The sequence below is a fragment of the Babylonia areolata genome, chromosome 33, assembly GCF_041734735.1.
Source record: "Babylonia areolata isolate BAREFJ2019XMU chromosome 33, ASM4173473v1, whole genome shotgun sequence".
Taxonomy (NCBI): domain Eukaryota; kingdom Metazoa; phylum Mollusca; class Gastropoda; order Neogastropoda; family Buccinidae; genus Babylonia; species Babylonia areolata.
Window position 1 is genome coordinate 11,614,884 of NC_134908.1, and position 20,680 is coordinate 11,635,563.

The following is a 20,680-nucleotide window of genomic DNA, read 5'->3' on the forward strand; positions in this document are numbered from 1 at the left end:
GGGTAGAATGGATAAGCTGGAAGCTTCTTTACACGATGCGCTCACACACGCATACACACACATACACACATACATTGTAATAAATGAAATAAGTATGAATAATAAATGACATAGAACAAACCAAATAGATAATTATAGTTACATAAATGGATGAATCAAAGACTACAATTACGGAAACATGAAAATCATACAAAACATTGCCACATGAAAATCTTCAAACACACATGTGTGTGCACACACAGGCATCATACACATAACCTCGAACACACAAGTACACAGAGATACACACGCATACATACACTCGCCGTTTCCTTGCTTCGCACTGTTGGAGAACAATTAATCAAAGTACGTTGGCTTACTAGGATCTCATCATATGCTTTGATTTTGCTGGTACTAATTACATTTCTTGCATCAGATATTTTTTATACGCTTTTTTTGAAAGATGCTATGGTAGATCTATTTCTAAGATACTTGGGGATTTCATTCCACAGTTTACCACCAGAATAAGTGAGAGAGGGCATCGATGGTTGCCTGTGGACTACCGACGCTGGAACTACGACGGACGAACCCGGGTGTGGCCGTGTATGGAGGAATCTAAATGAGCGGCGTGGGAGTAATGCCACTGAAACGGTGCAGATGATGGGGCAGCAAAAAAAAAAAAAAAAAAAAAAGTGAGAGAGGACATGAAAAGGTTAGTTCTGGGACGAGGGGTAAAAATGGTACTCTTGCACGAATGATTTTTCCGGGAATTTCCTATAAAGATAGGGCGGTGCAAATTTCTTCATAATTTTGAACATAAAAACACCCTTGTTAAAGCGACATTTAAGATGAAAGGGGAGAATATTTAGTTCAACATAGTCATTTGCTTAAATAGCAGATATAAGGAGAATGAGCTTAAGGGAACGTCTGTATATACTTTCAAGAGGTTTTAAGCAATTTTTACTAGCCCCGTCCCAGCATGTTGATGCATAGTCAATATCAGGTTGGATGTATGCATGAAAAAATAATTTCAAAGCATTGCAGTCCATGGGCTGAACAATTAGGTGGATACTGCACTACATTTATACGACACTTTGATACGTCCACTTTGTATGTAGGGCTCTGAAATATGGTTCCCTTATATCTGCAAATACAGCGATATTCTCTTTGAAATGTTTGGAATGTGTTTTTCAACTGTATACCCACATAAACGTCATCAAGTATAATTTCATCAATTTCTTTTAGGGGTACACAAGAAATCTATCGCGTTAGCAGTACTTCCACAATTTGGAAGATACCCAACAACACTGAACTTAACTGCACAGTTGACAGCATACAAGGTACACATTATGGAACGGAACCCAAAGGGACTATTGTGAAGTACACGCCAAGAACTACTTAATAACACTGAGGATCACATTTGGCTTCAGTTCATCAAAAACATCCTAATCGAACTGGGTCTTACTTGTGTATGGAATAATCAATCAACTTTGAGTGCAGAAAGATGGAAACATGTAGAGTAAACTTGAAGAATACATTCGCGTTGAATATAAAAGGAAACAGACAAAAACAAAACTAAAATTCTATAATGCAATAACACCAGACTATAGATTAGAACCGTATCTCCAAAACAGTAGAATAAACAAATACAGAAGAGTAATTAGTCAACTCAGAACAAGTGCTCATGATTTATACACAGAGAAAGGACGTCACTACACACTAGTGGAAAAAAAAAACATGTGAGGTTTGTGATATGTTGGAAGGTGAAATTCATTTTCTTGGCCAGCATATGAAAATGAGAGCCTAGAATTCATCAGAAACGTATCTGCACGCTCAAATAGCACTACTCTGCCCTCAGAATGAACGAACTTGATCAAGTCCAGTTGGACAGTTTTCCACATTCACAGCTGTGAAAAGAAGAAACGCTGACTCTTTGTGACTGTGCCCTGTAAACCTGCTGGGTTTTGGTGACAAATATCTTATTCTGATTCTGACTGAAAAACCTGATTCACTCTAACACACACACACACACACACTCACACACACGCACACGCACGCACACACACACACGCCCATGCGCACGCACGCACGCGCGCACGCACGCACACGCACACACACAAACCATAGCTCTGAAAGTAAAAGTAAGCCCACATAAATTGTTCCCTCTCATTAGGCTTAGAGAGGCGGGGAAAACCTGGATGACCAAGGCAGAGCTGCTATTTTGTTTCCCAGTTTTCTGGAGATTGGGTCTTCATTTACACGCTGCAGTGTTATTCTTTTAACTGGCGCTAGACAGTATGACTGTATATGTGTGTGAAGGTAGGAGTGATGCTGTGTCACTCACCTAAGCCTTCCCCAAGTCTTTCTGGCCCTTGTTCTGATGCTGTCGCTGTCCTGGTCCTGGTCAGTGAGGGAGTGGCTGGGGTGGGTGTCGCTGCCTCGGTCACTGTCATGGCCCATGTGTCGGTGGACAGAAACTGCTGAGATGTGTCTTCTGTTGTCAGTGTTTTGGTGGTGACGGGGGCTGAGGTGCTAGTGCTTCCAACAGTTGTGATAGGTGCAGGGAACAAATCTGTGCCAAATACGGGAAACACCATGCGGGGCGGTACTGAATCTATTATGATCAAAACTGTCATTCAGGAACTAACATATTTTATAGCGAAAACTTTTGGGGACTGTGCCAAAATGCGGCTCCCCAACCTTTGTTTCTGCGTGTCGTCCACACGTTATCACAAGTGCCTTTCTGTGTGTCCGGTCCACACGTTATCACAAGTGCCTTTCTGTGTGTCCGGTCCCAAGCTATTCCCGGTGGGCTATGGAATAGTTGTTATTTTCTTGAGGTCTGAACACAAAACACAAAATATCACACTAAATGAAAAACTATTCCATTAGTTCACATAAAAATATGTCCATAAAAATATGGGAATTTGATACAAGTATGCAGCTCCAATCACCAGCACTTACCCGTACGCACTTAGTACAAACCTCATATAAAAACAAATTATAAAGCACCTGTTCTTAAATTGTGCCCCAACACAGAGTGGTGATTGGACACCCCAACACACAGTGGTGATTGGACACCCCAACACACAGTGGTGACTGGTCAGCCCCAACACACAGTGGTGACTGGTCAGCCCAACACACAGTGGTGACTGGTCAGCCCCAACACACAGAGTGGTGATTGGTCAGCCCCAACACACAGAGTGGTGATTGGTCAACCCAACACACAGTGGTGATTGGTCAACCCAACACACAGAGTGGTGACTGGTCAGCCCCAACACACAGTGGTGATTGGTCAACCCAACACACAGAGTGGTGATTGGTCAGCCCCAACACACACAGTGGTGACTGGTCAGCCCCAACACACAGTGGTGATTGGTCAACCCAACACACAGTGGTGATTGGTCAGCCCCAACACACAGTGGTGATTGGTCAGCCCCAACACACAGTGGTGATTGGTCAGCCCCAACACACAGTGGTGATTGGTCAGCCCCAACACACACAGTGGTGACTGGTCAGCCCCAACACACAGTGGTGACTGGTCAACCCAACACACAGTGGTGATTGGTCAGCCCCAACACACACAGTGGTGATTGGTCAGCCCCAACACACAGTGGTGATTGGTCAGCCCAACACACAGAGTGGTGATTGGTCAGCCCAACACACAGTGGTGATTGGTCAGCCCCAACACACAGTGGTGATTGGTCAGCCCAACACACAGTGGTGATTGGTCAGCCCCAACACACAGTGGTGATTGGTCAGCCCAACACACAGTGGTGATTGGTCAGCCCCAACACACAGTGGTGACTGGTCAGCCGAACACACAGTGGTGACTGGTCAGCCCAACACACAGTGGTGACTGGTCAGCCCAACACACAGAGTGGTGACTGGTCAGCCGAACACACAGAGTGGTGATTGGTCAGCCCCAACACAGAGTGGTGATTGGTCAGCCCCAACACACAGTGGTGATTGGACACCCCAACACACAGTGGTGATTGGACACCCCAACACACAGTGGTGATTGGTCAACCCCAACACAAAGTGGTGATTGGACACCCCCAACACAAAGTGGTGATTGGTCAACCCCAACACAAAGTGGTGATTGGTCAGCCCCAACACAGAGTGGTGATTGGTCAACCCCAACACAAAGTGGTGATTGGTCAACCCCAACACAAAGTGGTGATTGGTCACCCCCAACACAAAGTGGTGATTGGTCAGCCCCAACACAGAGTGGTGATTGGTCAACCCCAACACAAAGTGGTGATTGGTCAACCCCAACACAAAGTGGTGATTGGTCAGCCCCAACACAGAGTGGTGATTGGTCAACCCCAACACAAAGTGGTGATTGGTCAACACCAACACAAAGTGGTGATTGGTCAACCCCAACACAAAGTGGTGACTGGTCAACCCCAACACAAAGTGGTGATTGGTCACCCCCAACACACAAAGTGGTGACTGGTCACCCCCAACACACAGAGTGGTGACTGGTCACCCCCAACACACAGAGTGGTGATTGGTCAGCCCCAACACACAAAGTGGTGATTGGTCAGCCCCAACACACAGAGTGGTGACTGGTCACCCCCAACACACAGAGTGGTGACTGGTCACCCCCAACATACAGTGGTGATTGGTCACCCCCAACATACAGTGGTGATTAGTCACCCCCAACATACAGTGGTGATTTGTCACCCCCAACATACAGTGGTGATTAGTCACCCCCAACATACAGTGGTGATTGGTCACCCCCAACATACAGTGGTGATTAGTCACCCCCAACATACAGTGGTGATTTGTCACCCCCAACATACAGTGGTGATTGGTCACCCCCAACATACAGTGGTGATTAGTCACCCCCAACATACAGTGGTGATTAGTCACCCCCAACATACAGTGGTGATTAGTCACCCCCAACATACAGTGGTGATTGGTCACCCCCAACACAGAGTGATGACTGGTCAGCCCAACATACAGTGGTGATTGGTCACCCCAACATACAGAGTGGGCTACAGCCATATTCTTCATGTGGACAATTACAGCTGTGGGAACAGCTATTACCACACCTGTGGGGACAGACATAAGCAGGTATTACCACACCTGTGGGGACAAACATAAGCAGGTATTACCACACCTGTGGGGACAGACATGAACAGCTATTACCACACCTGTGGGGACAGACATGAACAGCTATTACCACACCTGTGGGGACAGACATGAACAGCTATTACCACACCTGTGGGGACAGACATGAACAGCTATTACCACACCTGTGGGGACAGACATGAACAGCTATTACCACACCTGTGGGGACAGACATGAACAGCTATTACCACACCTGTGGGGACAGACATGAACAGCTATTACCACACCTGTGGGGACAGACATGAACAGCTATTACCACACCTGTGGGGACAGACATGAACAGCTATTACCACACCTGTGGGGACAGACATGAACAGCTATTACCACACCTGTGGGGACAGACATGAACAGCTATTACCACACCTGTGGGGGCAGACATGAACAGCTATTACCACACCTGTGGAGAGGCCGTTATACCTGTCAAGTTGAACTGTTGATAATACGTCTTGTCCTTGTTGTTGTGGCTGTGGTCCAGGCCATGGGTAATGCACTTGAACTTCAGAATGGAGGAACTGGTGGCAATCAAAGGGGAACTTTTAAACGTGTAGTTGTACGCCTTCTGGAGGACTACCTTGCTCTGCAATACAAAGGCAATAAGACTATATCCCGCTTGTGTAATCGTTTGCTGAAAAACACACAGGAGCCAAATTAATGACGATGATGATATTCTGATATTTATATAGCGCCTATCCTCGGTCAGAGACAATGCTCCAAGTGCTTTACAAACAAGGAGTCATTTGCACAGCAGCCTGCCGACCTGGGTAGAGCCGACTGGCAGTGCCTTTTGGACTTCTTCATTCGTTTTCTGTGTCATTTCAGTCAGGTTTCAGTCACGCACACACACTTATACAAGTAACATTTTACGTTTATTGCCGTTTTACTTATTTACCCCGCTTTGTAGCCATACTCCGTTTTCGGGGGTGATCAATCTGGGTATTATTTCCATAACCCACCGAACGCCGACATGAGCTGCATAATCTTTAACGTGCGCATTTGATCTTCCGCGTGTATATACACAAGAAGATAGTTCAGGCACTAGCAGGTCTGCACACATGTTGACCTGGGAGATCGAAGAAGTCTCCATCCTTAACCCACCAGGTGTGATGGAGAGCTCTGCGAACTCGGGTCAGAACCCAGTGGTCTGACCAAAGTGAAAGATCTTCGCTTTGTGTTCCTGCAAAGCTGCACTGCATTGCGCGCGCACACACACACACACGCGCGCGCGTGCGCACGCACCCCCTTTCCCCCAAAACACACACACACACACACGCACGCGCGCGCACACACACACGCACGCGCACACACACGGACACACACACGCACGCGCGCACACACACACACGCACGCGCGCACACACACACACACGCACGGGCACACGCACACGCACACACGCACACGCGCACACGCACACGCACACGCGCACACACACACACACACAGGTGACATACAGGCGGAGAAGTTTGGTCAGATAACACTTGTGTCAAGTGGAGAGGGGTGGCGTCATGCGTGATGTCAATCTTCTGAACCACCATCAGACACGACCCGCACTGTCTGACCTGGCACCAACACGTCAGAACCACCCGCTGGTCCTTCACCTTCACCTCTCCGCTGAAACCTGGCCACCCGGGGTACATGCCTCGTCACTCTCTTCAACATTACATATCTCACCATCACTGTCACCATTACATGTTTCATCACTGTCATCACATACATATCTCACCATCACTGTCACCATTACATGTTTCATCACTGTCATCATCACATACATATCTCACCATCACTGTCACCATTACATATTTCATCACTGTCATCACATACATATCTCACCATCACTGTCACCATTACATGTTTCATCACTGTCATCACATACATATCTCACCATCACTGTCACCATTACATGTTTCATCACTGTCATCATCACATACATATCTCACCATCACTGTCACCATTACATGTTTCATCACTGTCTTCATCACATATCTCACCATCACTGTCACCATTACATGTTTCATCACTGTCATCATCACATATCTCACCATCACTGTCACCATTACATGTTTCATCACTGTCATCATCACATATCTCACCATCACTGTCACCATTACATAGCGCCTATCCTCGGTCAAAGACCAATCTCCAAACGCTTTACAAACATGGAGCCATTTGCACAACAGGCTGCCAACCTGGGTATAGCCGACTGGCAGCTAAACTAGCTTCAAACGCTCATCTTTTGTTTCATGTATCATTAAGCCATTCTTCAAACACACACACAGCTGAGTGGATTTTACCACAAAATTTTGGCAGGGATAAGACATGTTGTCGTGGTTTCTTTTATGTGCATACTGCACACGGGGCCTCGGTTTATCGTCTGATCCTATTAAATAGCGTCCAGACCACCACATCACTCAAGGTTTAAAGAAAGGGAGAGTGGGTTGGGTTGTTTTTTTTTTAAGATTTCCGCATGTCACTGGAACGTTTCCGAGCTTATCAATTTTCGTGAAAAGGTCGCTTATGCGCGGGTTGAGCAAAAACGTATGTCCAAATCGTATTCGTTTTCATACTTTATTTTCTTTTCTTCTGTTTCTTTCTTTTTTTCTTTTTTCCCCTTTTTTTGTAATGACTTCTGTGCTGATGATTTTCCGTATATGCTGCACCGCAAATGCTTAAAAAAGAAAGAAAGGAGAAAGGAAAGATGAAAGAAAAATAGGCAGCTGTATAGTCTGTACATTCGCCTGCAGCATTGGTCAGGCCAAATGAGTCCATGCTGGATGTTCCAAAGAGAGTGTGTGTGTGTGTGTGTGTGTGTGTGTGTGTGTGTGTGTGTGTGTGTGTGTGTGTCACGTATGTATATATACTATGTATTACGTATATAACATGATGCGATCTAGCAAAGGGGGATTAAAATAGACACGATTGAAGCAGGATTTCCATTTCATGGAGTCAGTTCCTAAGGAATGAATGTTGTATTTTTTTCAGCCAGGCCCAAGACACACGGGTTACCCAACAGCCTGTGGCCCGCTGCAAACCCCAGCATCATAACAGCCCCCCTGCCTGTCGCGGGAAAAAAAGAAAAGAAAAAAAGATGCATTTTATCACATTGTATTTGTTCGTCTAATCGTGATGTAGCTTTCACGTACGATGATTAAGTGTGCATAAAAGGTCATAGTATCTTTATCGAATCTCAAAAGTCAAAGAATGAATAACTTGATTGATTGATATGGATACTTATATAGCGCCTATCCTCGGTCGGAGACCACGTTCAAAGTGCTTTGTAAACACGGGGTCATTTTCGGCTGCCTACCCGAGTAGAGCCGACTGACGGCTGTCACTGGGCGCTCATCATTCGTTTCCTGTGTCATTCAATCAGATTTCAGGCACGCCCACATACACACTCAGAAATACATGTAACATTGCAAGTGTATGACCGTTTTGTTTACCCACCATGTAAGCAGCCATACTCCGTTTTCGGGGGTGTGCATGCTGGGTATGTTCTTGTTTCCATTACCCACCGAACGCTGACATGGATAACCGGATCTTTAACATGCGTATTTGATCTGCGTGCGTATTCACACGAAGGGGGTTCAGGCACCAGCAGGTCTACGCATATCTTGACCTGCGAGATCGGAAAAAATATCCACCCTTTACCCACCAGGCGCCGTCACCGAGATTCGAACCCGCGACCCTCAGATTGAAAGTCCAACGCTTCAACCATTCGGCTATTACGACCATTCAATCAAATACAGTCAACCAACAGACAGACTGGTCAATCAATCAATCAATACTCAATTTACAGCGTGCAGTGAACTTACTGCAGTGGTCTTGGGCACTGCTGGGCCAGACCAGGACAGCCAGCAGCACTATCAGCACCATCATGGAGTTGTGAGGGCACCTGGCGCTGACCGTCGTGGAGTTGTGAGGGCACCTGGCGCTGACCGTCATGGAGTTGTGAGGGCACCTGGCGCTGACCGTCATGGAGTTGTGAGGGCACTCCCCCTGCCCTGGGCACACCGCCCCACTGTACACACAGGGACTGACATTTTTACTAATTAAGTAATCAAATAAATAAATAAACAGCGTGAGGTAAGAGGAATGAAAGAAAGAAGGTGAAGGGGTGAAAGTAAGAGGGGTGAAAGTAAGAGTGAAGGTAAGAAGATGAAGGTAACACGGGTGAAGGTAAGAGTGGAGGTAAGACGGGTGAAGGTAAGAAGGTGAAGGTAAGAAGGGTGAAGGTGAGAGTGGAGAAGACGAGTGAAGGTAAGAGCGGAGGTAAGAGTGAAGGTAAGAGCGGAGGTAAGAGGGTGAAGGTAAGAGGGGTGAAGGTATGTGAAGGTAACACAGATGAACAAATGGTGACTGCTGGACCTTTTAAAACGAAGTTAAAATGGTAAAAAATGGTTTAAAATCAAAGGTACCTTAAGATGAAGATAAAAACGACGTTTCGAGTCATAAACTCTTTGTCAAGTGAAGAGGTGAAGAAGTGGAGTTGCCTGGTGGGGTTGAAGGGTATGTAGGGTGGAAGACAGATCGTACTAAGTGGTCTCCAACGGTCTTGTCTCTTTTATATGCAGCCATTGGAGGTTGTCTGAAGATCTTTTTAAGTGCTGGGTCATCTTGTAGGATATTGAAGTTTTGGTATAGAATGTCTTTAACGGGAAGGTTGTGCGGATGGTAGGTCAGGGTGAAGACGCAACGGTTATCCGCATCAGAGGTACTGATATCTTTGGGGGTAAGGGCTAGGGGTCTTGGGGTGACTGTGCTGGCTGGAGGGTTTGCTGGATAGCCTCTTGCTCTGAAGTAAATGCTCAAAGTGGTTGCCTCTCTGATGAAGTCATTATCACTGCTGCAAAGTCGACGGAGCAGTAGACATTGGGAGTAGTGTATGCTATTTTTCATAGTGGGGTGTGGGGGGGGGGGGCTGGAAGAGTACAGTAAGTAGGAATGAGAGTATGTGGGTTTGTAATGTAGTGAGGTATGAAGGGACTGGCAGTCAGACTGGATGCTTCTTCTTCTTCTTCTTCTTCTTCGTTCGTGGGCTGCAACTCCCACGTTCACTCGAAAGCACACGAGTGGGCTTTTACGTGTATGACCGTTTTTACCCCGCCATGTAGGCAGCCATACTCCGTTTTCGGGGGTAGACTGGATGCTAATGTTGATATCTAGGAAGGGTAGAGACGTGTCTGATATCTCATAAGTGAATTTGAGGGATGGGTGGAAGTTGTTGACTTATTGGATGAAATTAAGCAGTTCAGGTTTGGGGAGGGTGGAGATTCCAAAACAGTCATCGATGAATCTCTTGTACATATCTGGCTTGCGTCCTGGGTATAAGGTAAGATCTCAGACTATATATCCTATGAAGAGATTGGCATATGATGGACCCATGCGTGTGCCCATAGCTACTCCTTTAGTTTGTTGGTAGTGGTGGTTCCCAAATTCAAAGCAGTTAAGGGTTAGAACTAGCTCCGTCAGACGCAAGATAGTGGTCACATTGAGGTCAAAAGAACTCTTATTGAGGTAATGTTGGACAGCCTTAAGTCCATCGTTGTGGGGAATGTTGATGTATAAAGAAGTTACATCCATGGTGAATATGAGTCGGTGTTCACTGTTAGGGAATGAGTAGTTCTTCAGAATATTAAGGGCATGGTTGTTATCTTTTACGTAGGTTGGTAAACTGTGGACGAGAGATTGGAACAGTAGGTCAAGGAACTGTGGACGAGAGGTTGGAACAGTAGGTCAAGGAACTGTGGACGAGAGGTTGGAACAGTAGGTCAAGGAACTGTGGACGAGAGGTTGGAACAGTAGGTCAAGGAACTGAACGAGAGGTTAGAACAGTAGGTCAAGGAACTGTGGACGAGAGGTTGGAACAGTAGGTCAAGGAACTGTGAACGAGAGGTTAGAACAGTAGGTCAAGGAACTGTGGACGAGAGGTTGGAACAGTAGGTCAAGGAACTGAACGAGAGGTTGGAACAGTAGGTCAAGGAACTGAACGAGAGGTTGGAACAGTAGGTCAAGGAACTCTGGACGAGAGGTTGGAACAGTAGGTCAAGGAACTGTGAACGAGAGGTTAGAACAGTAGGTCAAGGAACTGTGAACGAGAGGTTGGAACAGTAGGTCAAGGAACTCTGGACGAGAGGTTGGAACAGTAGGTCAAGGAACTCTGGACGAGAGGTTGGAACAGTAGGTCAAGGAACTGAACGAGAGGTTGGAACAGTAGGTCAAGGAACTGAGAGACTTGGGCTGTGGGGCAAGAGCATGCTGACACAGTTGGTCTGCCTGGGTTACCGAGTTTGTGTATCTTGGGCAGGACATAGAATCTGGCTGACCGGGGTTCTCTTGTGATTGCCCGTATGGCTTCCTGTGGGAGAAGACCGCTTGCAATGGTCTCCTTAATGGTATTACGGACAAGTGCATTGTCTTGTTTGATGGCAGAGGCTCTGATGACAGTGTAGTTCTTGGTGTCTGACAGTTGTCTCATGGCTTCTTTTTCATATAGGTCTTTCTGCCACACGACCACTGCTCCCCCCTCGTCTGCTCTTTTAATGATGATGTCTGTGCGGTTTTTAAGTTTCCTTAGTGCCTGCTGTTCTGCTGGGCTGAGGTTGGATTTCCTTACCGGAGGTAGTTTAAGCCGATTAATTTCTTTCTGGCACTTGTTGATGTAGTAGTGAAGGGAGGGGTACTGACGGGGGAACAGCTGTGCAGTCATTAGGAGCACTGGGGGTCCTTGGTAGGGAGTTATCTGCAAAGAAGGCTGCAAGGCGAAGGCGTCAAAAGAAGCGATGGCAGTCAAACATGTCTGTCTTACGGCTTTAGGTTGTAGGGGTACAAATTTCAAACCCCTTGAGTAGTTGCCGCTGAGCATATGTGAGGTGTAGCGATTCAGGAATTGTGACCACTAAGTTATTGTCCATCGGAGTTGTCATAGTAGCTGGGATTGGGGGGGCTGCTGATTAGGTAGAAGCTTCTGTAACTTATGCAGTTTAGTTTGTTTTAAGGAGGTATGTAGCTGGCGGTTGGCATGTTGAGTCGTTCAAACAATCAACAAGGAAGTAGGCTTACTGCATTGTGTGTTGGGTTGATGTTTGAGATGGTATTTAAGATAGTCCCTCCCATTCCCCCCTCCCCACAGACAGATGGGTGAAGGTAAGAGGGGTGAAGGTAAGAGGGGTGAAGGTAAGAGGGGTGAAGGTAATAATGAAGGTAATAGGTAAGAGCGGTGTATGTAAGAGGGTGAGAGTAAAAGGGGTGAAGGTAAGAGGAGTGAAGGTAAAAGGGGTGAAGGTAAGAGGAGTGAAGGTAAAAGGGGTGAAGGTAAGAGGAGTGAAGGTAATAAAGAAGGTAATGGGGGTGAAGGTAATGAGAGGTGAAGACATTCTTGGCGTTCACAGCAACACCATCAGTCAAGCTCTGGCGATGAATGACGTTTCCTCCACCTCTTCACGACTGCTATAAAGTTTGTCAGGAGTGGAGTGTCGACAGGCCACACATCTGTCTTGCCTGTTCGTACAGGGGAGGGGTGAGGGGTGAGGGGGGCAGTTTGGAGAATGTGCTCTGCTGTCTGGTCTTCCTGTCCACAGGGGGAGGTGACAGATGGCACCAGCTTCAGTTATCGGTACATGTGATTGTTCAGTGTGTTGTGACATGTGATTGTTCAGTGTGATGTGACTGTTCAGTGTGATGTGACATGTGATTGTTCAGTGTGATTGTTCAGTATGTTGTGACATGTGATTGTTCAGTGTGATTGTTCAGTGTGTTGTGACATGTGATTGTTCAGTGTGATGTGACTGTTCAGTGTGATGTGACATGTGATTGTTCAGTGTGATGTGACTGTTCAGTGTGATGTGACATGTGATTGTTCAGTGTGATTGTTCAGTGCGTTGTGACATGTGATTGTTCAGTGTGATTGTTCAGTGTGTTGTGACATGTGATTGTTCAGTGTGATTGTTCAGTGCGTTGTGACATGTGATTGTTCAGTGTGTTGTGACATGTGATTGTTCAGTGTGATTGTTCAGTGTGTTGTGACATGTGATTGTTCAGTGTGATTGTTCAGTGCGTTGTGACATGTGATTGTTCAGTGCGTTGTGACATGTGATTGTTCAGTGTGATTGTTCAGTGTGTTGTGACATGTGATTGTTCAGTGTGATTGTTCAGTGTGATTGTTCAGTGTGTTGTGACATGTGATTGTTCAGTGTGATTGTTCAGTGCGTTGTGACATGTGATTGTTCAGTGTGTTGTGACATGTGATTGTTCAGTGTGATTGTTCAGTGTGTTGTGACATGTGATTGTTCAGTGTGATTGTTCAGTGTGTTGTGACATGTGATTGTTCAGTGTGTTGTGACATGTGATTGTTCAGTGTGATTGTTCAGTGTGTTGTGACATGTAATTGTTCAGTGCGTTGTGACATGTGATTGTTCAGTGTGTTGTGACATGTGATTGTTCAGTGCGTTGTGACATGTGATTGTTCAGTGTGATTGTTCAGTGTGTTGTGACATGTGATTGTTCAGTGTGTTGTGACATGTGATTGTTCAGTGTGATTGTTCAGTGTGACTGTTCAGTATGTTGTGACATGCGATTGTTCAGTGTGATTGTTCAGTGTGTTGTGACATGTGATTGTTCAGTGTGACTGTTCAGTGTGTTGTGACATGTGACTTCAGTGTGTTGTGACATGTGATTGTTCAGTGTGTTGTGACATGTGATTGTTCAGTGCGACTGTTCAGTGTGTTGTGACATGTGATTGTTCAGTGTGTTGTGACATGTGATTGGTCAGTGTGACTGTTCAGTGTGTTGTGACATATGATTGTTCAGTGTGTTGTGACATGTGATTGATCAGTGCGTTGTGACATGTGACTGTTCAGTGTGTTGTGACATATGATTGTTCAGTGTGTTGTGACATGTGACTGTTCAGTGTGTTGTGACATGTGATTGTTCAGTGTGTTGTGACATATGATTGTTCAGTGTGATTGTTCAGTGTGTTGTGACATGTGACTGTTCAGTGTGATTGTTCAGTGTGTTGTGACATGTGAGTGTTCAGTGTGTTGTGACATGTGATTGTTCAGTGTGATTGTTCAGTGTGTTGTGACATGTGATTGTTCAGTGTGATTGTTCAGTGTGTTGTGACATGTGACTGTTCAGTGTGATTGTTCAGTGTGTTGTGACATGTGAGTGTTCAGTGTGACTGTTCAGTGTGTTGACATGTGATTATTCAGTGTGACTGTTCAGTGTGTTGTGACATGTGATTGTTCAGTGTGACTGTTCAGTGTGTTGACATGTGATTGTTCAGTGTGACTATTCAGTGTGTTGACATGTGATTATTCAGTGTGACTGTTCAGTGTGTTGTGACATGTGATTGTTCAGTGTGACTGTTCAGTGTGTTGACATGTGATTGTTCAGTGTGACTATTCAGTGTGTTGACATGTGATTATTCAGTGTGACTGTTCAGTGCGTTGTGACATGTGAGTGTTCAGTGTGACTGTTCAGTGTTGTGACATGTGATTGTTCAGTGTGATTGTTCAGTGCGTTGTGACATGTGATTGTTCAGTGTGATTGTTCAGTGCGTTGTGACATGTGATTGTTCAGTGTGTTGTGACATGTGATTGTTCAGTGTGATTGTTCAGTGTGATTGTTCAGTGTGTTGTGACATGTGATTGTTCAGTGTGATTGTTCAGTGCGTTGTGACATGTGATTGTTCAGTGTGTTGTGACATGTGATTGTTCAGTGCGTTGTGACATGTGATTGTTCAGTGTGATTGTTCAGTGTGTTGTGACATGTGATTGTTCAGTGTGATTGTTCAGTGTGATTGTTCAGTGTGTTGTGACATGTGATTGTTCAGTGTGATTGTTCAGTGCGTTGTGACATGTGATTGTTCAGTGTGACTATTCAGTGTGTTGTGACATGTGATTGTTCAGTGTGACTGTTCAGTGTGTTGTGACATGTGATTGTTCAGTGCGACTGTTCAGTGTGTTGTGACATGTGATTGTTCAGTGTGTTGTGACATGTGATTGATCAGTGCGTTGTGACATGTGATTGTTCAGTGTGATTGTTCAGTGTGACTGTTCAGTGTGTTGTGACATGTGATTGTTCAGTGTGTTGTGACATGTGATTGTTCAGTGTGTTGTGACATGCGATTGTTCAGTGTGATTGTTCAGTGTGACTGTTCAGTATGTTGTGACATGTGATTGTTCAGTGTGATTGTTCAGTGTGTTGTGACATGTGATTGTTCAGTGTGACTGTTCAGTGTGTTGTGACATGTGACTTCAGTGTGTTGTGACATGTGATTGTTCAGTGCGACTGTTCAGTGTGTTGTGACATGTGATTGTTCAGTGTGTTGTGACATGTGATTGGTCAGTGTGACTGTTCAGTGTGTTGTGACATATGATTGTTCAGTGTGTTGTGACATGTGACTGTTCAGTGTGTTGTGACATGTGACTGTTCAGTGTGACTGTTCAGTGTGTTGTGACATGTGATTGTTCAGTGTGTTGTGACATGTGACTGTTCAGTGTGACTGTTCAGTGTGTTGTGACATATGATTGTTCAGTGTGTTGTGACATGTGACTGTTCAGTGTGTTGTGACATGTGATTGATCAGTGCGTTGTGACATGTGATTGTTCAGTGTGTTGTGACATGTGACTTCAGTGTGTTGTGACATGTGATTGTTCAGTGTGACTGTTCAGTGTTGTGACATGTGACTGTTCAGTGCGTTGTGACATGTGATTGGTCAGTGCGTTGTGACATGTGATTGTTCAGTGTGACTGTTCAGTGCGTTGTGACATGTGATTGTTCAGTGTGACTGTTCAGTGTGTTGACATGTGATTATTCAGTGCGTTGTGACATGTGAGTGTTCAGTGTGTTGTGACATGTGAGTGTTCAGTGTGTTGTGACATGTGAGTGTTCAGTGTGTTGTGACAACGGACCGGGTCCACATGACCACCCGTCTGCTTCTTGCCACTTGTCACAACACACTGAACAATCACATGTCACAACGCACTGAACAATCACATGTCACAACGCACTGAACAATCACACTGAACAATCACATGTCACAACGCACTGAACAATCACATGTCACAACACACTGAACTGTTGTGCGTTGTTCAGTGCGTTGTGACATGTGATTGTTCAGTGCGTTGTGACATGTGATTGTTCAGTGTGTTGTGACATGTGATTGTTCAGTGTGACTGTTCAGTGTGTTGTGACATGTGATTGTTCAGTGCGTTGTGACATGTGATTGTTCAGTGTGTTGTGACATGTGATTGTTCAGTGTGTTGTGACATGTGATTGTTCAGTGCGTTGTGACATGTGATTGTTCAGTGTGTTGTGACATGTGATTGTTCAGTGTGACTGTTCAGTGTGTTGTGACATGTGATTGTTCAGTGTGACTGTTCAGTGTGTTGACATGTGATTGTTCAGTGCGTTGTGACATGTGAGTGTTCAGTGTGTTGTGACATGTGAGTGTTCAGTGTGTTGTGACATGTGAGTGTTCAGTGTGTTGTGACAACGGACCGGGTCCACATGACCACCCGTCTGCTTCTTGCCACTTTCTGTTGCGCTGCCGACAGGGATGGGAGCTGCTTGTTCTGAAGGGCTTGCAACACTGACAGAGCGTGTGTCAGGAAAGACAACTTGGCTGCAGTCACTGTTGTAGTCCCGAATCATGGAGGCGGCCAGCGTGAGTGCTTCAGTCTCTGTAGGAGAATTGGTGCAGTGTTTGTCACAGTGACAACACTGACAACAGCTGTCTCTCCTTGAGGGAAGCGCACCATGATGCCTGCGTCCCCACTCACCACAGCGTTAGTTGCTGATCCGTCAGTATATGCATCTTCCTGTGGGAACTTCTATGCAGTCATGACTGGCGTGAGGGACCGCTTCACGGAGTCGCTATGTGTGTCACCTGAAGTGATGTATGGGACCGTGGTGAAGACCTGGATGTCAGTTCTGGCACTTCTGAAGGGCGCAAGGGAAGTACGTCCTCTGGCAGCTATTCCTGGTATTTGCTGGGACAGCCGTTTGCTGTCATGGACAAAGCTACTGTTTTTCAGTCCGTTTTTAGTGAGGCCATTCTGTTTGTTTCATGGGGTGTTTCATGGGGTGGTAGGGCAAAGACTTGTACTTTTCCGCCTGTTCCAAGATTTGGTTTGTCTCAACCAAAATCGAAACCAGACACATACTCTTTCACACACCAGTCATCGCACGCACACATACACACACACACATATACATACACATATGCGCTTTGATTTGTCTCTGCATAAGATTCAGCACTATAGAAGTATCATTATCATTATACACATACATATGCACATGCACATACACATACATATACGAATACACATACACAAACAGTATTTTCTGCCTCTCCACAAGACCCTGAGTAGTGGTCTGGACGCTAGTTATTCGAATGAGATGATAAACCGAAGTCCTGTGAGCAGCGTGCAATCACCGAATGTAAAAGACCCCACAGCAAATAAAAAAAGGGGGGGGGGGCATGCTTAATTCTATAGTAAAACCTACATTGGTAGAAATAAATACACTCGCTGACAGAAAAACAAGAAAAGAGGTGGCGCTCTCACTATACCGACGTGCTCTCTATGAGAACAGCCCGATTTTTACACAAAGATATCTGCCGTGACAAGAGTGATACAATGCAATGCAATGCAATGCAATGCAACGCAGCACAGCACAACACAGCACAACACAGCACAGCACAGCACAGCACACACACACACACACACACACACACACACACACACACACACACACACACACACACCTTACTCCTCCCCTCTCCCTTTCCCCTGCTCCCCCACGCCCTCACCCCTCTTCTCCACTTTTTTTTGGTGATATTGTTATACACACACACACATGTTATGCTGGTTTCACTTTGTTTCATCATCAATTTGCTCATTGTGCATCTTTTTCTTTTTAGTTTTGAAACCCTTTACTCCAACTGGGTGTGACGTTTGATTCAAAACCTCTCATTGAAGAAACACGTAAACAATCTCTGCAAGGCTGCATACTTTCAAATTCGAAAGATCAGTTCCATCCAACATCTCCTTACTACTCAAGCAACACAAACTCTGGTGTGCTCTCTTGTCTTGTCCAAACTAGATTACTGTAACTCACTCCACATTGGTTGTCCTCGATACTTAATACAAACACTCCAGAAAGTTCAAAACACAAGAGCAAGATTAATTTTTAGAACCAAAAAGACTGACAATATCACTCATCTTCTGCATTCTCTTTACTGGTTATCAATTTTTGCCCACATTCAGTACAAAGTTGCAATTCTCACCTTCAACTCCATTTTGGGTGCTGCTCCTCAGTATCTGAGAGAATTGATTCAAACCTATACACCCCCATGACAAATCAGATCATCTTCCGATTCACGGCAGCTACTTGCTCCCCGTGTTAAAACCCGATCCTTCGGTGATTCTTCCTTTTCTTATTCAGATCCATCTGTCTGGAACAGTTTACCTCACGATCTTCGCCACTCTCCCTCATTTCAATCTTTCAAAACTGGTCTGAAAACACATCTTTTTGAAAACGCCTATCTTTTGACCTTCCATACCATTTCAGTTATAAGCCAGGCAAACTCTCTTTCGTTGTGTGTGTGTGTCACAGTGTGTGTGCGTGTGTGTGTGTGTGTGTGTGTGTAATTATGTAATGTAATAGGCGTAGTATCTGAATCTATTTTAGATTACTGGGCGCTAAATCATTATTCTTCTTCTTTCTTTTGCGAGTTATTGCGCGCGCGTTGTGTGTGTGCGTGCGTTTGTGTGCGTGTGCTAAACAATCAAACACACACACACACACACACACACACACACACACACACACACACACACACACACACACGCACACACACACACACACACACACACACGAGTTGAAGAAAACCGGAAGGAAGCTGGGACGGAAAGGAAGGAAATGAACCAGAACTGCGATTGTTCACAGAGTACTGTTTGGGCCAGGACGTCCTGTCCTGTTCACTTCATTTTGCCGACTGTTCACAGAGTACTGTTTGGCCAGGACGTCCTGTCCTGTTCACTTCATTTTGCTGATTGTTCACAGAGTACTGTTTGGCCAGGACGTCCTGTCCTGTTCACTTCATTTTGCTGATTGTTCACAGAGTACTGTTTGGGACAGGACGTCCTGTCCTGTTCACTTCATTTTGCTGATTGTTCACAGAGTACTGTTTGGCCAGGACGTCCTGTCCTGTTCACTTCATTTTGCCGATTTCATGACTGTCCTGTATTGTGACATGGTTCAAATAAAATCCCATTTCAGCCAAAAGGGTGTCATGTGTTCTGTCATTTTACACGTAAAGTTATTCCATCACAGTAGACAGATCAATCATTTTTTTGTGAATTCAAAAACAATGTGATATCACTGTAGCATATAACTGACATTGCCTCACGCCAGGATGTCACTCTTTGAACTGTCCTGTATTCGTTAAAACAACATTTTGTCCTGCACGTCTTTCGTCTAAAACTCGTCTTTTTCGGAAGAGTTAGATTCTTATGAGCTATAGAAAATCCTGTATTCAAAACTATTCTTCACGATATCCTTATCCTGGTATTGGTTCAATTTCTTTCAAGAAACAGGAAATATGATTACCAGTCTCTGTAAAAGGAATGGGAATTCAATGAAATATTTATAGCTCACACTTTCTCCCATTGTGTTTACTTGCTGTTGTCAAGACTAATCTGTGATACGTGTTACCTCAAGGCTCTTCTTCACCTCCCCTGTCCCCCTCCCTCCTCGGTCCTGTGTGTGTGTGTGTGTGTGTGTGTGTGTGTGTGTGTGTGTGTGTGTGTGTGTGTGTGTCGGAGTTGTGTGTGCATGTGTGCGCGCAGAGAGAGACAGACAGAAAGAGACAGACAGAGAGAGCCAGACAGATGGAGAGATGGGGGGTTGATAGGCTAAGCGCACCTCATACTTGTCCTAGTGTTTTAGCAACAGTCCTGCGCTGGGCTACGTGGCTATAGAAGGCCACTGACCGCAAAGACAAGACAATTATGTGTCTCTCACGCGCTTGCGCTTGCTAATCAACATTCTCACTTCTCCAGGGAGGGGTGAGATGAGCGGGGAAGCAGCGCAAGGGATGTCGTGCCGCTCGGTGTGTCTTCAAGGAGAGTGACACAGGCTGACGTCAGAGTGGATCTCTGTTAGACCAGTCAGCATCCTCACCCCAACACAGTGACACAGGCTGACGTCACAGTGGATCTCTGTTAGATCAGTCCTTACATTCTCACCCCAACACAGTGACACAGGCTGACGTCACAGTGGATCTCTGTTAGACCAGTCAGCATCCTCACCCCAACACAGTGACACAGGCTGACGTCAGAGTGGATCTCTGTTAGACCAGTCAGCATCCTCACCCCAACACAGTGACACAGGCTGACGTCACAGTGGATCTCTGTTAGACCAGTCCTTACATGAAATGAAATGAAATTATGGTGCTTAGAGCCTCGCCGTCCACTAAGGCCATCTCAAGGCTATCGCCACGTTAATAACTACTACAAGAGTAAAAAAAATAAAATAAATAAAAAAACAATTAAAACGAGTC

General features: G+C 45.4%; 1 protein-coding gene across 3 annotated transcripts in view; it reads right to left on the reverse strand.

The window, feature by feature from the left end:
• Positions 1–20,680, reverse strand: part of LOC143277058 (uncharacterized) — a 46,331-nt gene that overhangs the window by 15,779 nt on the left and 9,872 nt on the right. For all 3 annotated transcript variants that reach the window (XM_076581792.1, XM_076581790.1, XM_076581793.1), the window contains exons 2-5: positions 8,928–9,133; positions 6,567–6,733; positions 5,536–5,695; positions 2,324–2,551 (exon numbers count right to left, since the gene is read on the reverse strand). In XM_076581792.1, the coding sequence (XP_076437907.1) occupies positions 2,324–2,551; positions 5,536–5,695; positions 6,567–6,733; positions 8,928–9,090 (718 nt within the window). In that variant the 5' untranslated portion in view covers positions 9,091–9,133. The remainder of the gene's footprint in view (positions 1–2,323; positions 2,552–5,535; positions 5,696–6,566; positions 6,734–8,927; positions 9,134–20,680) is intronic.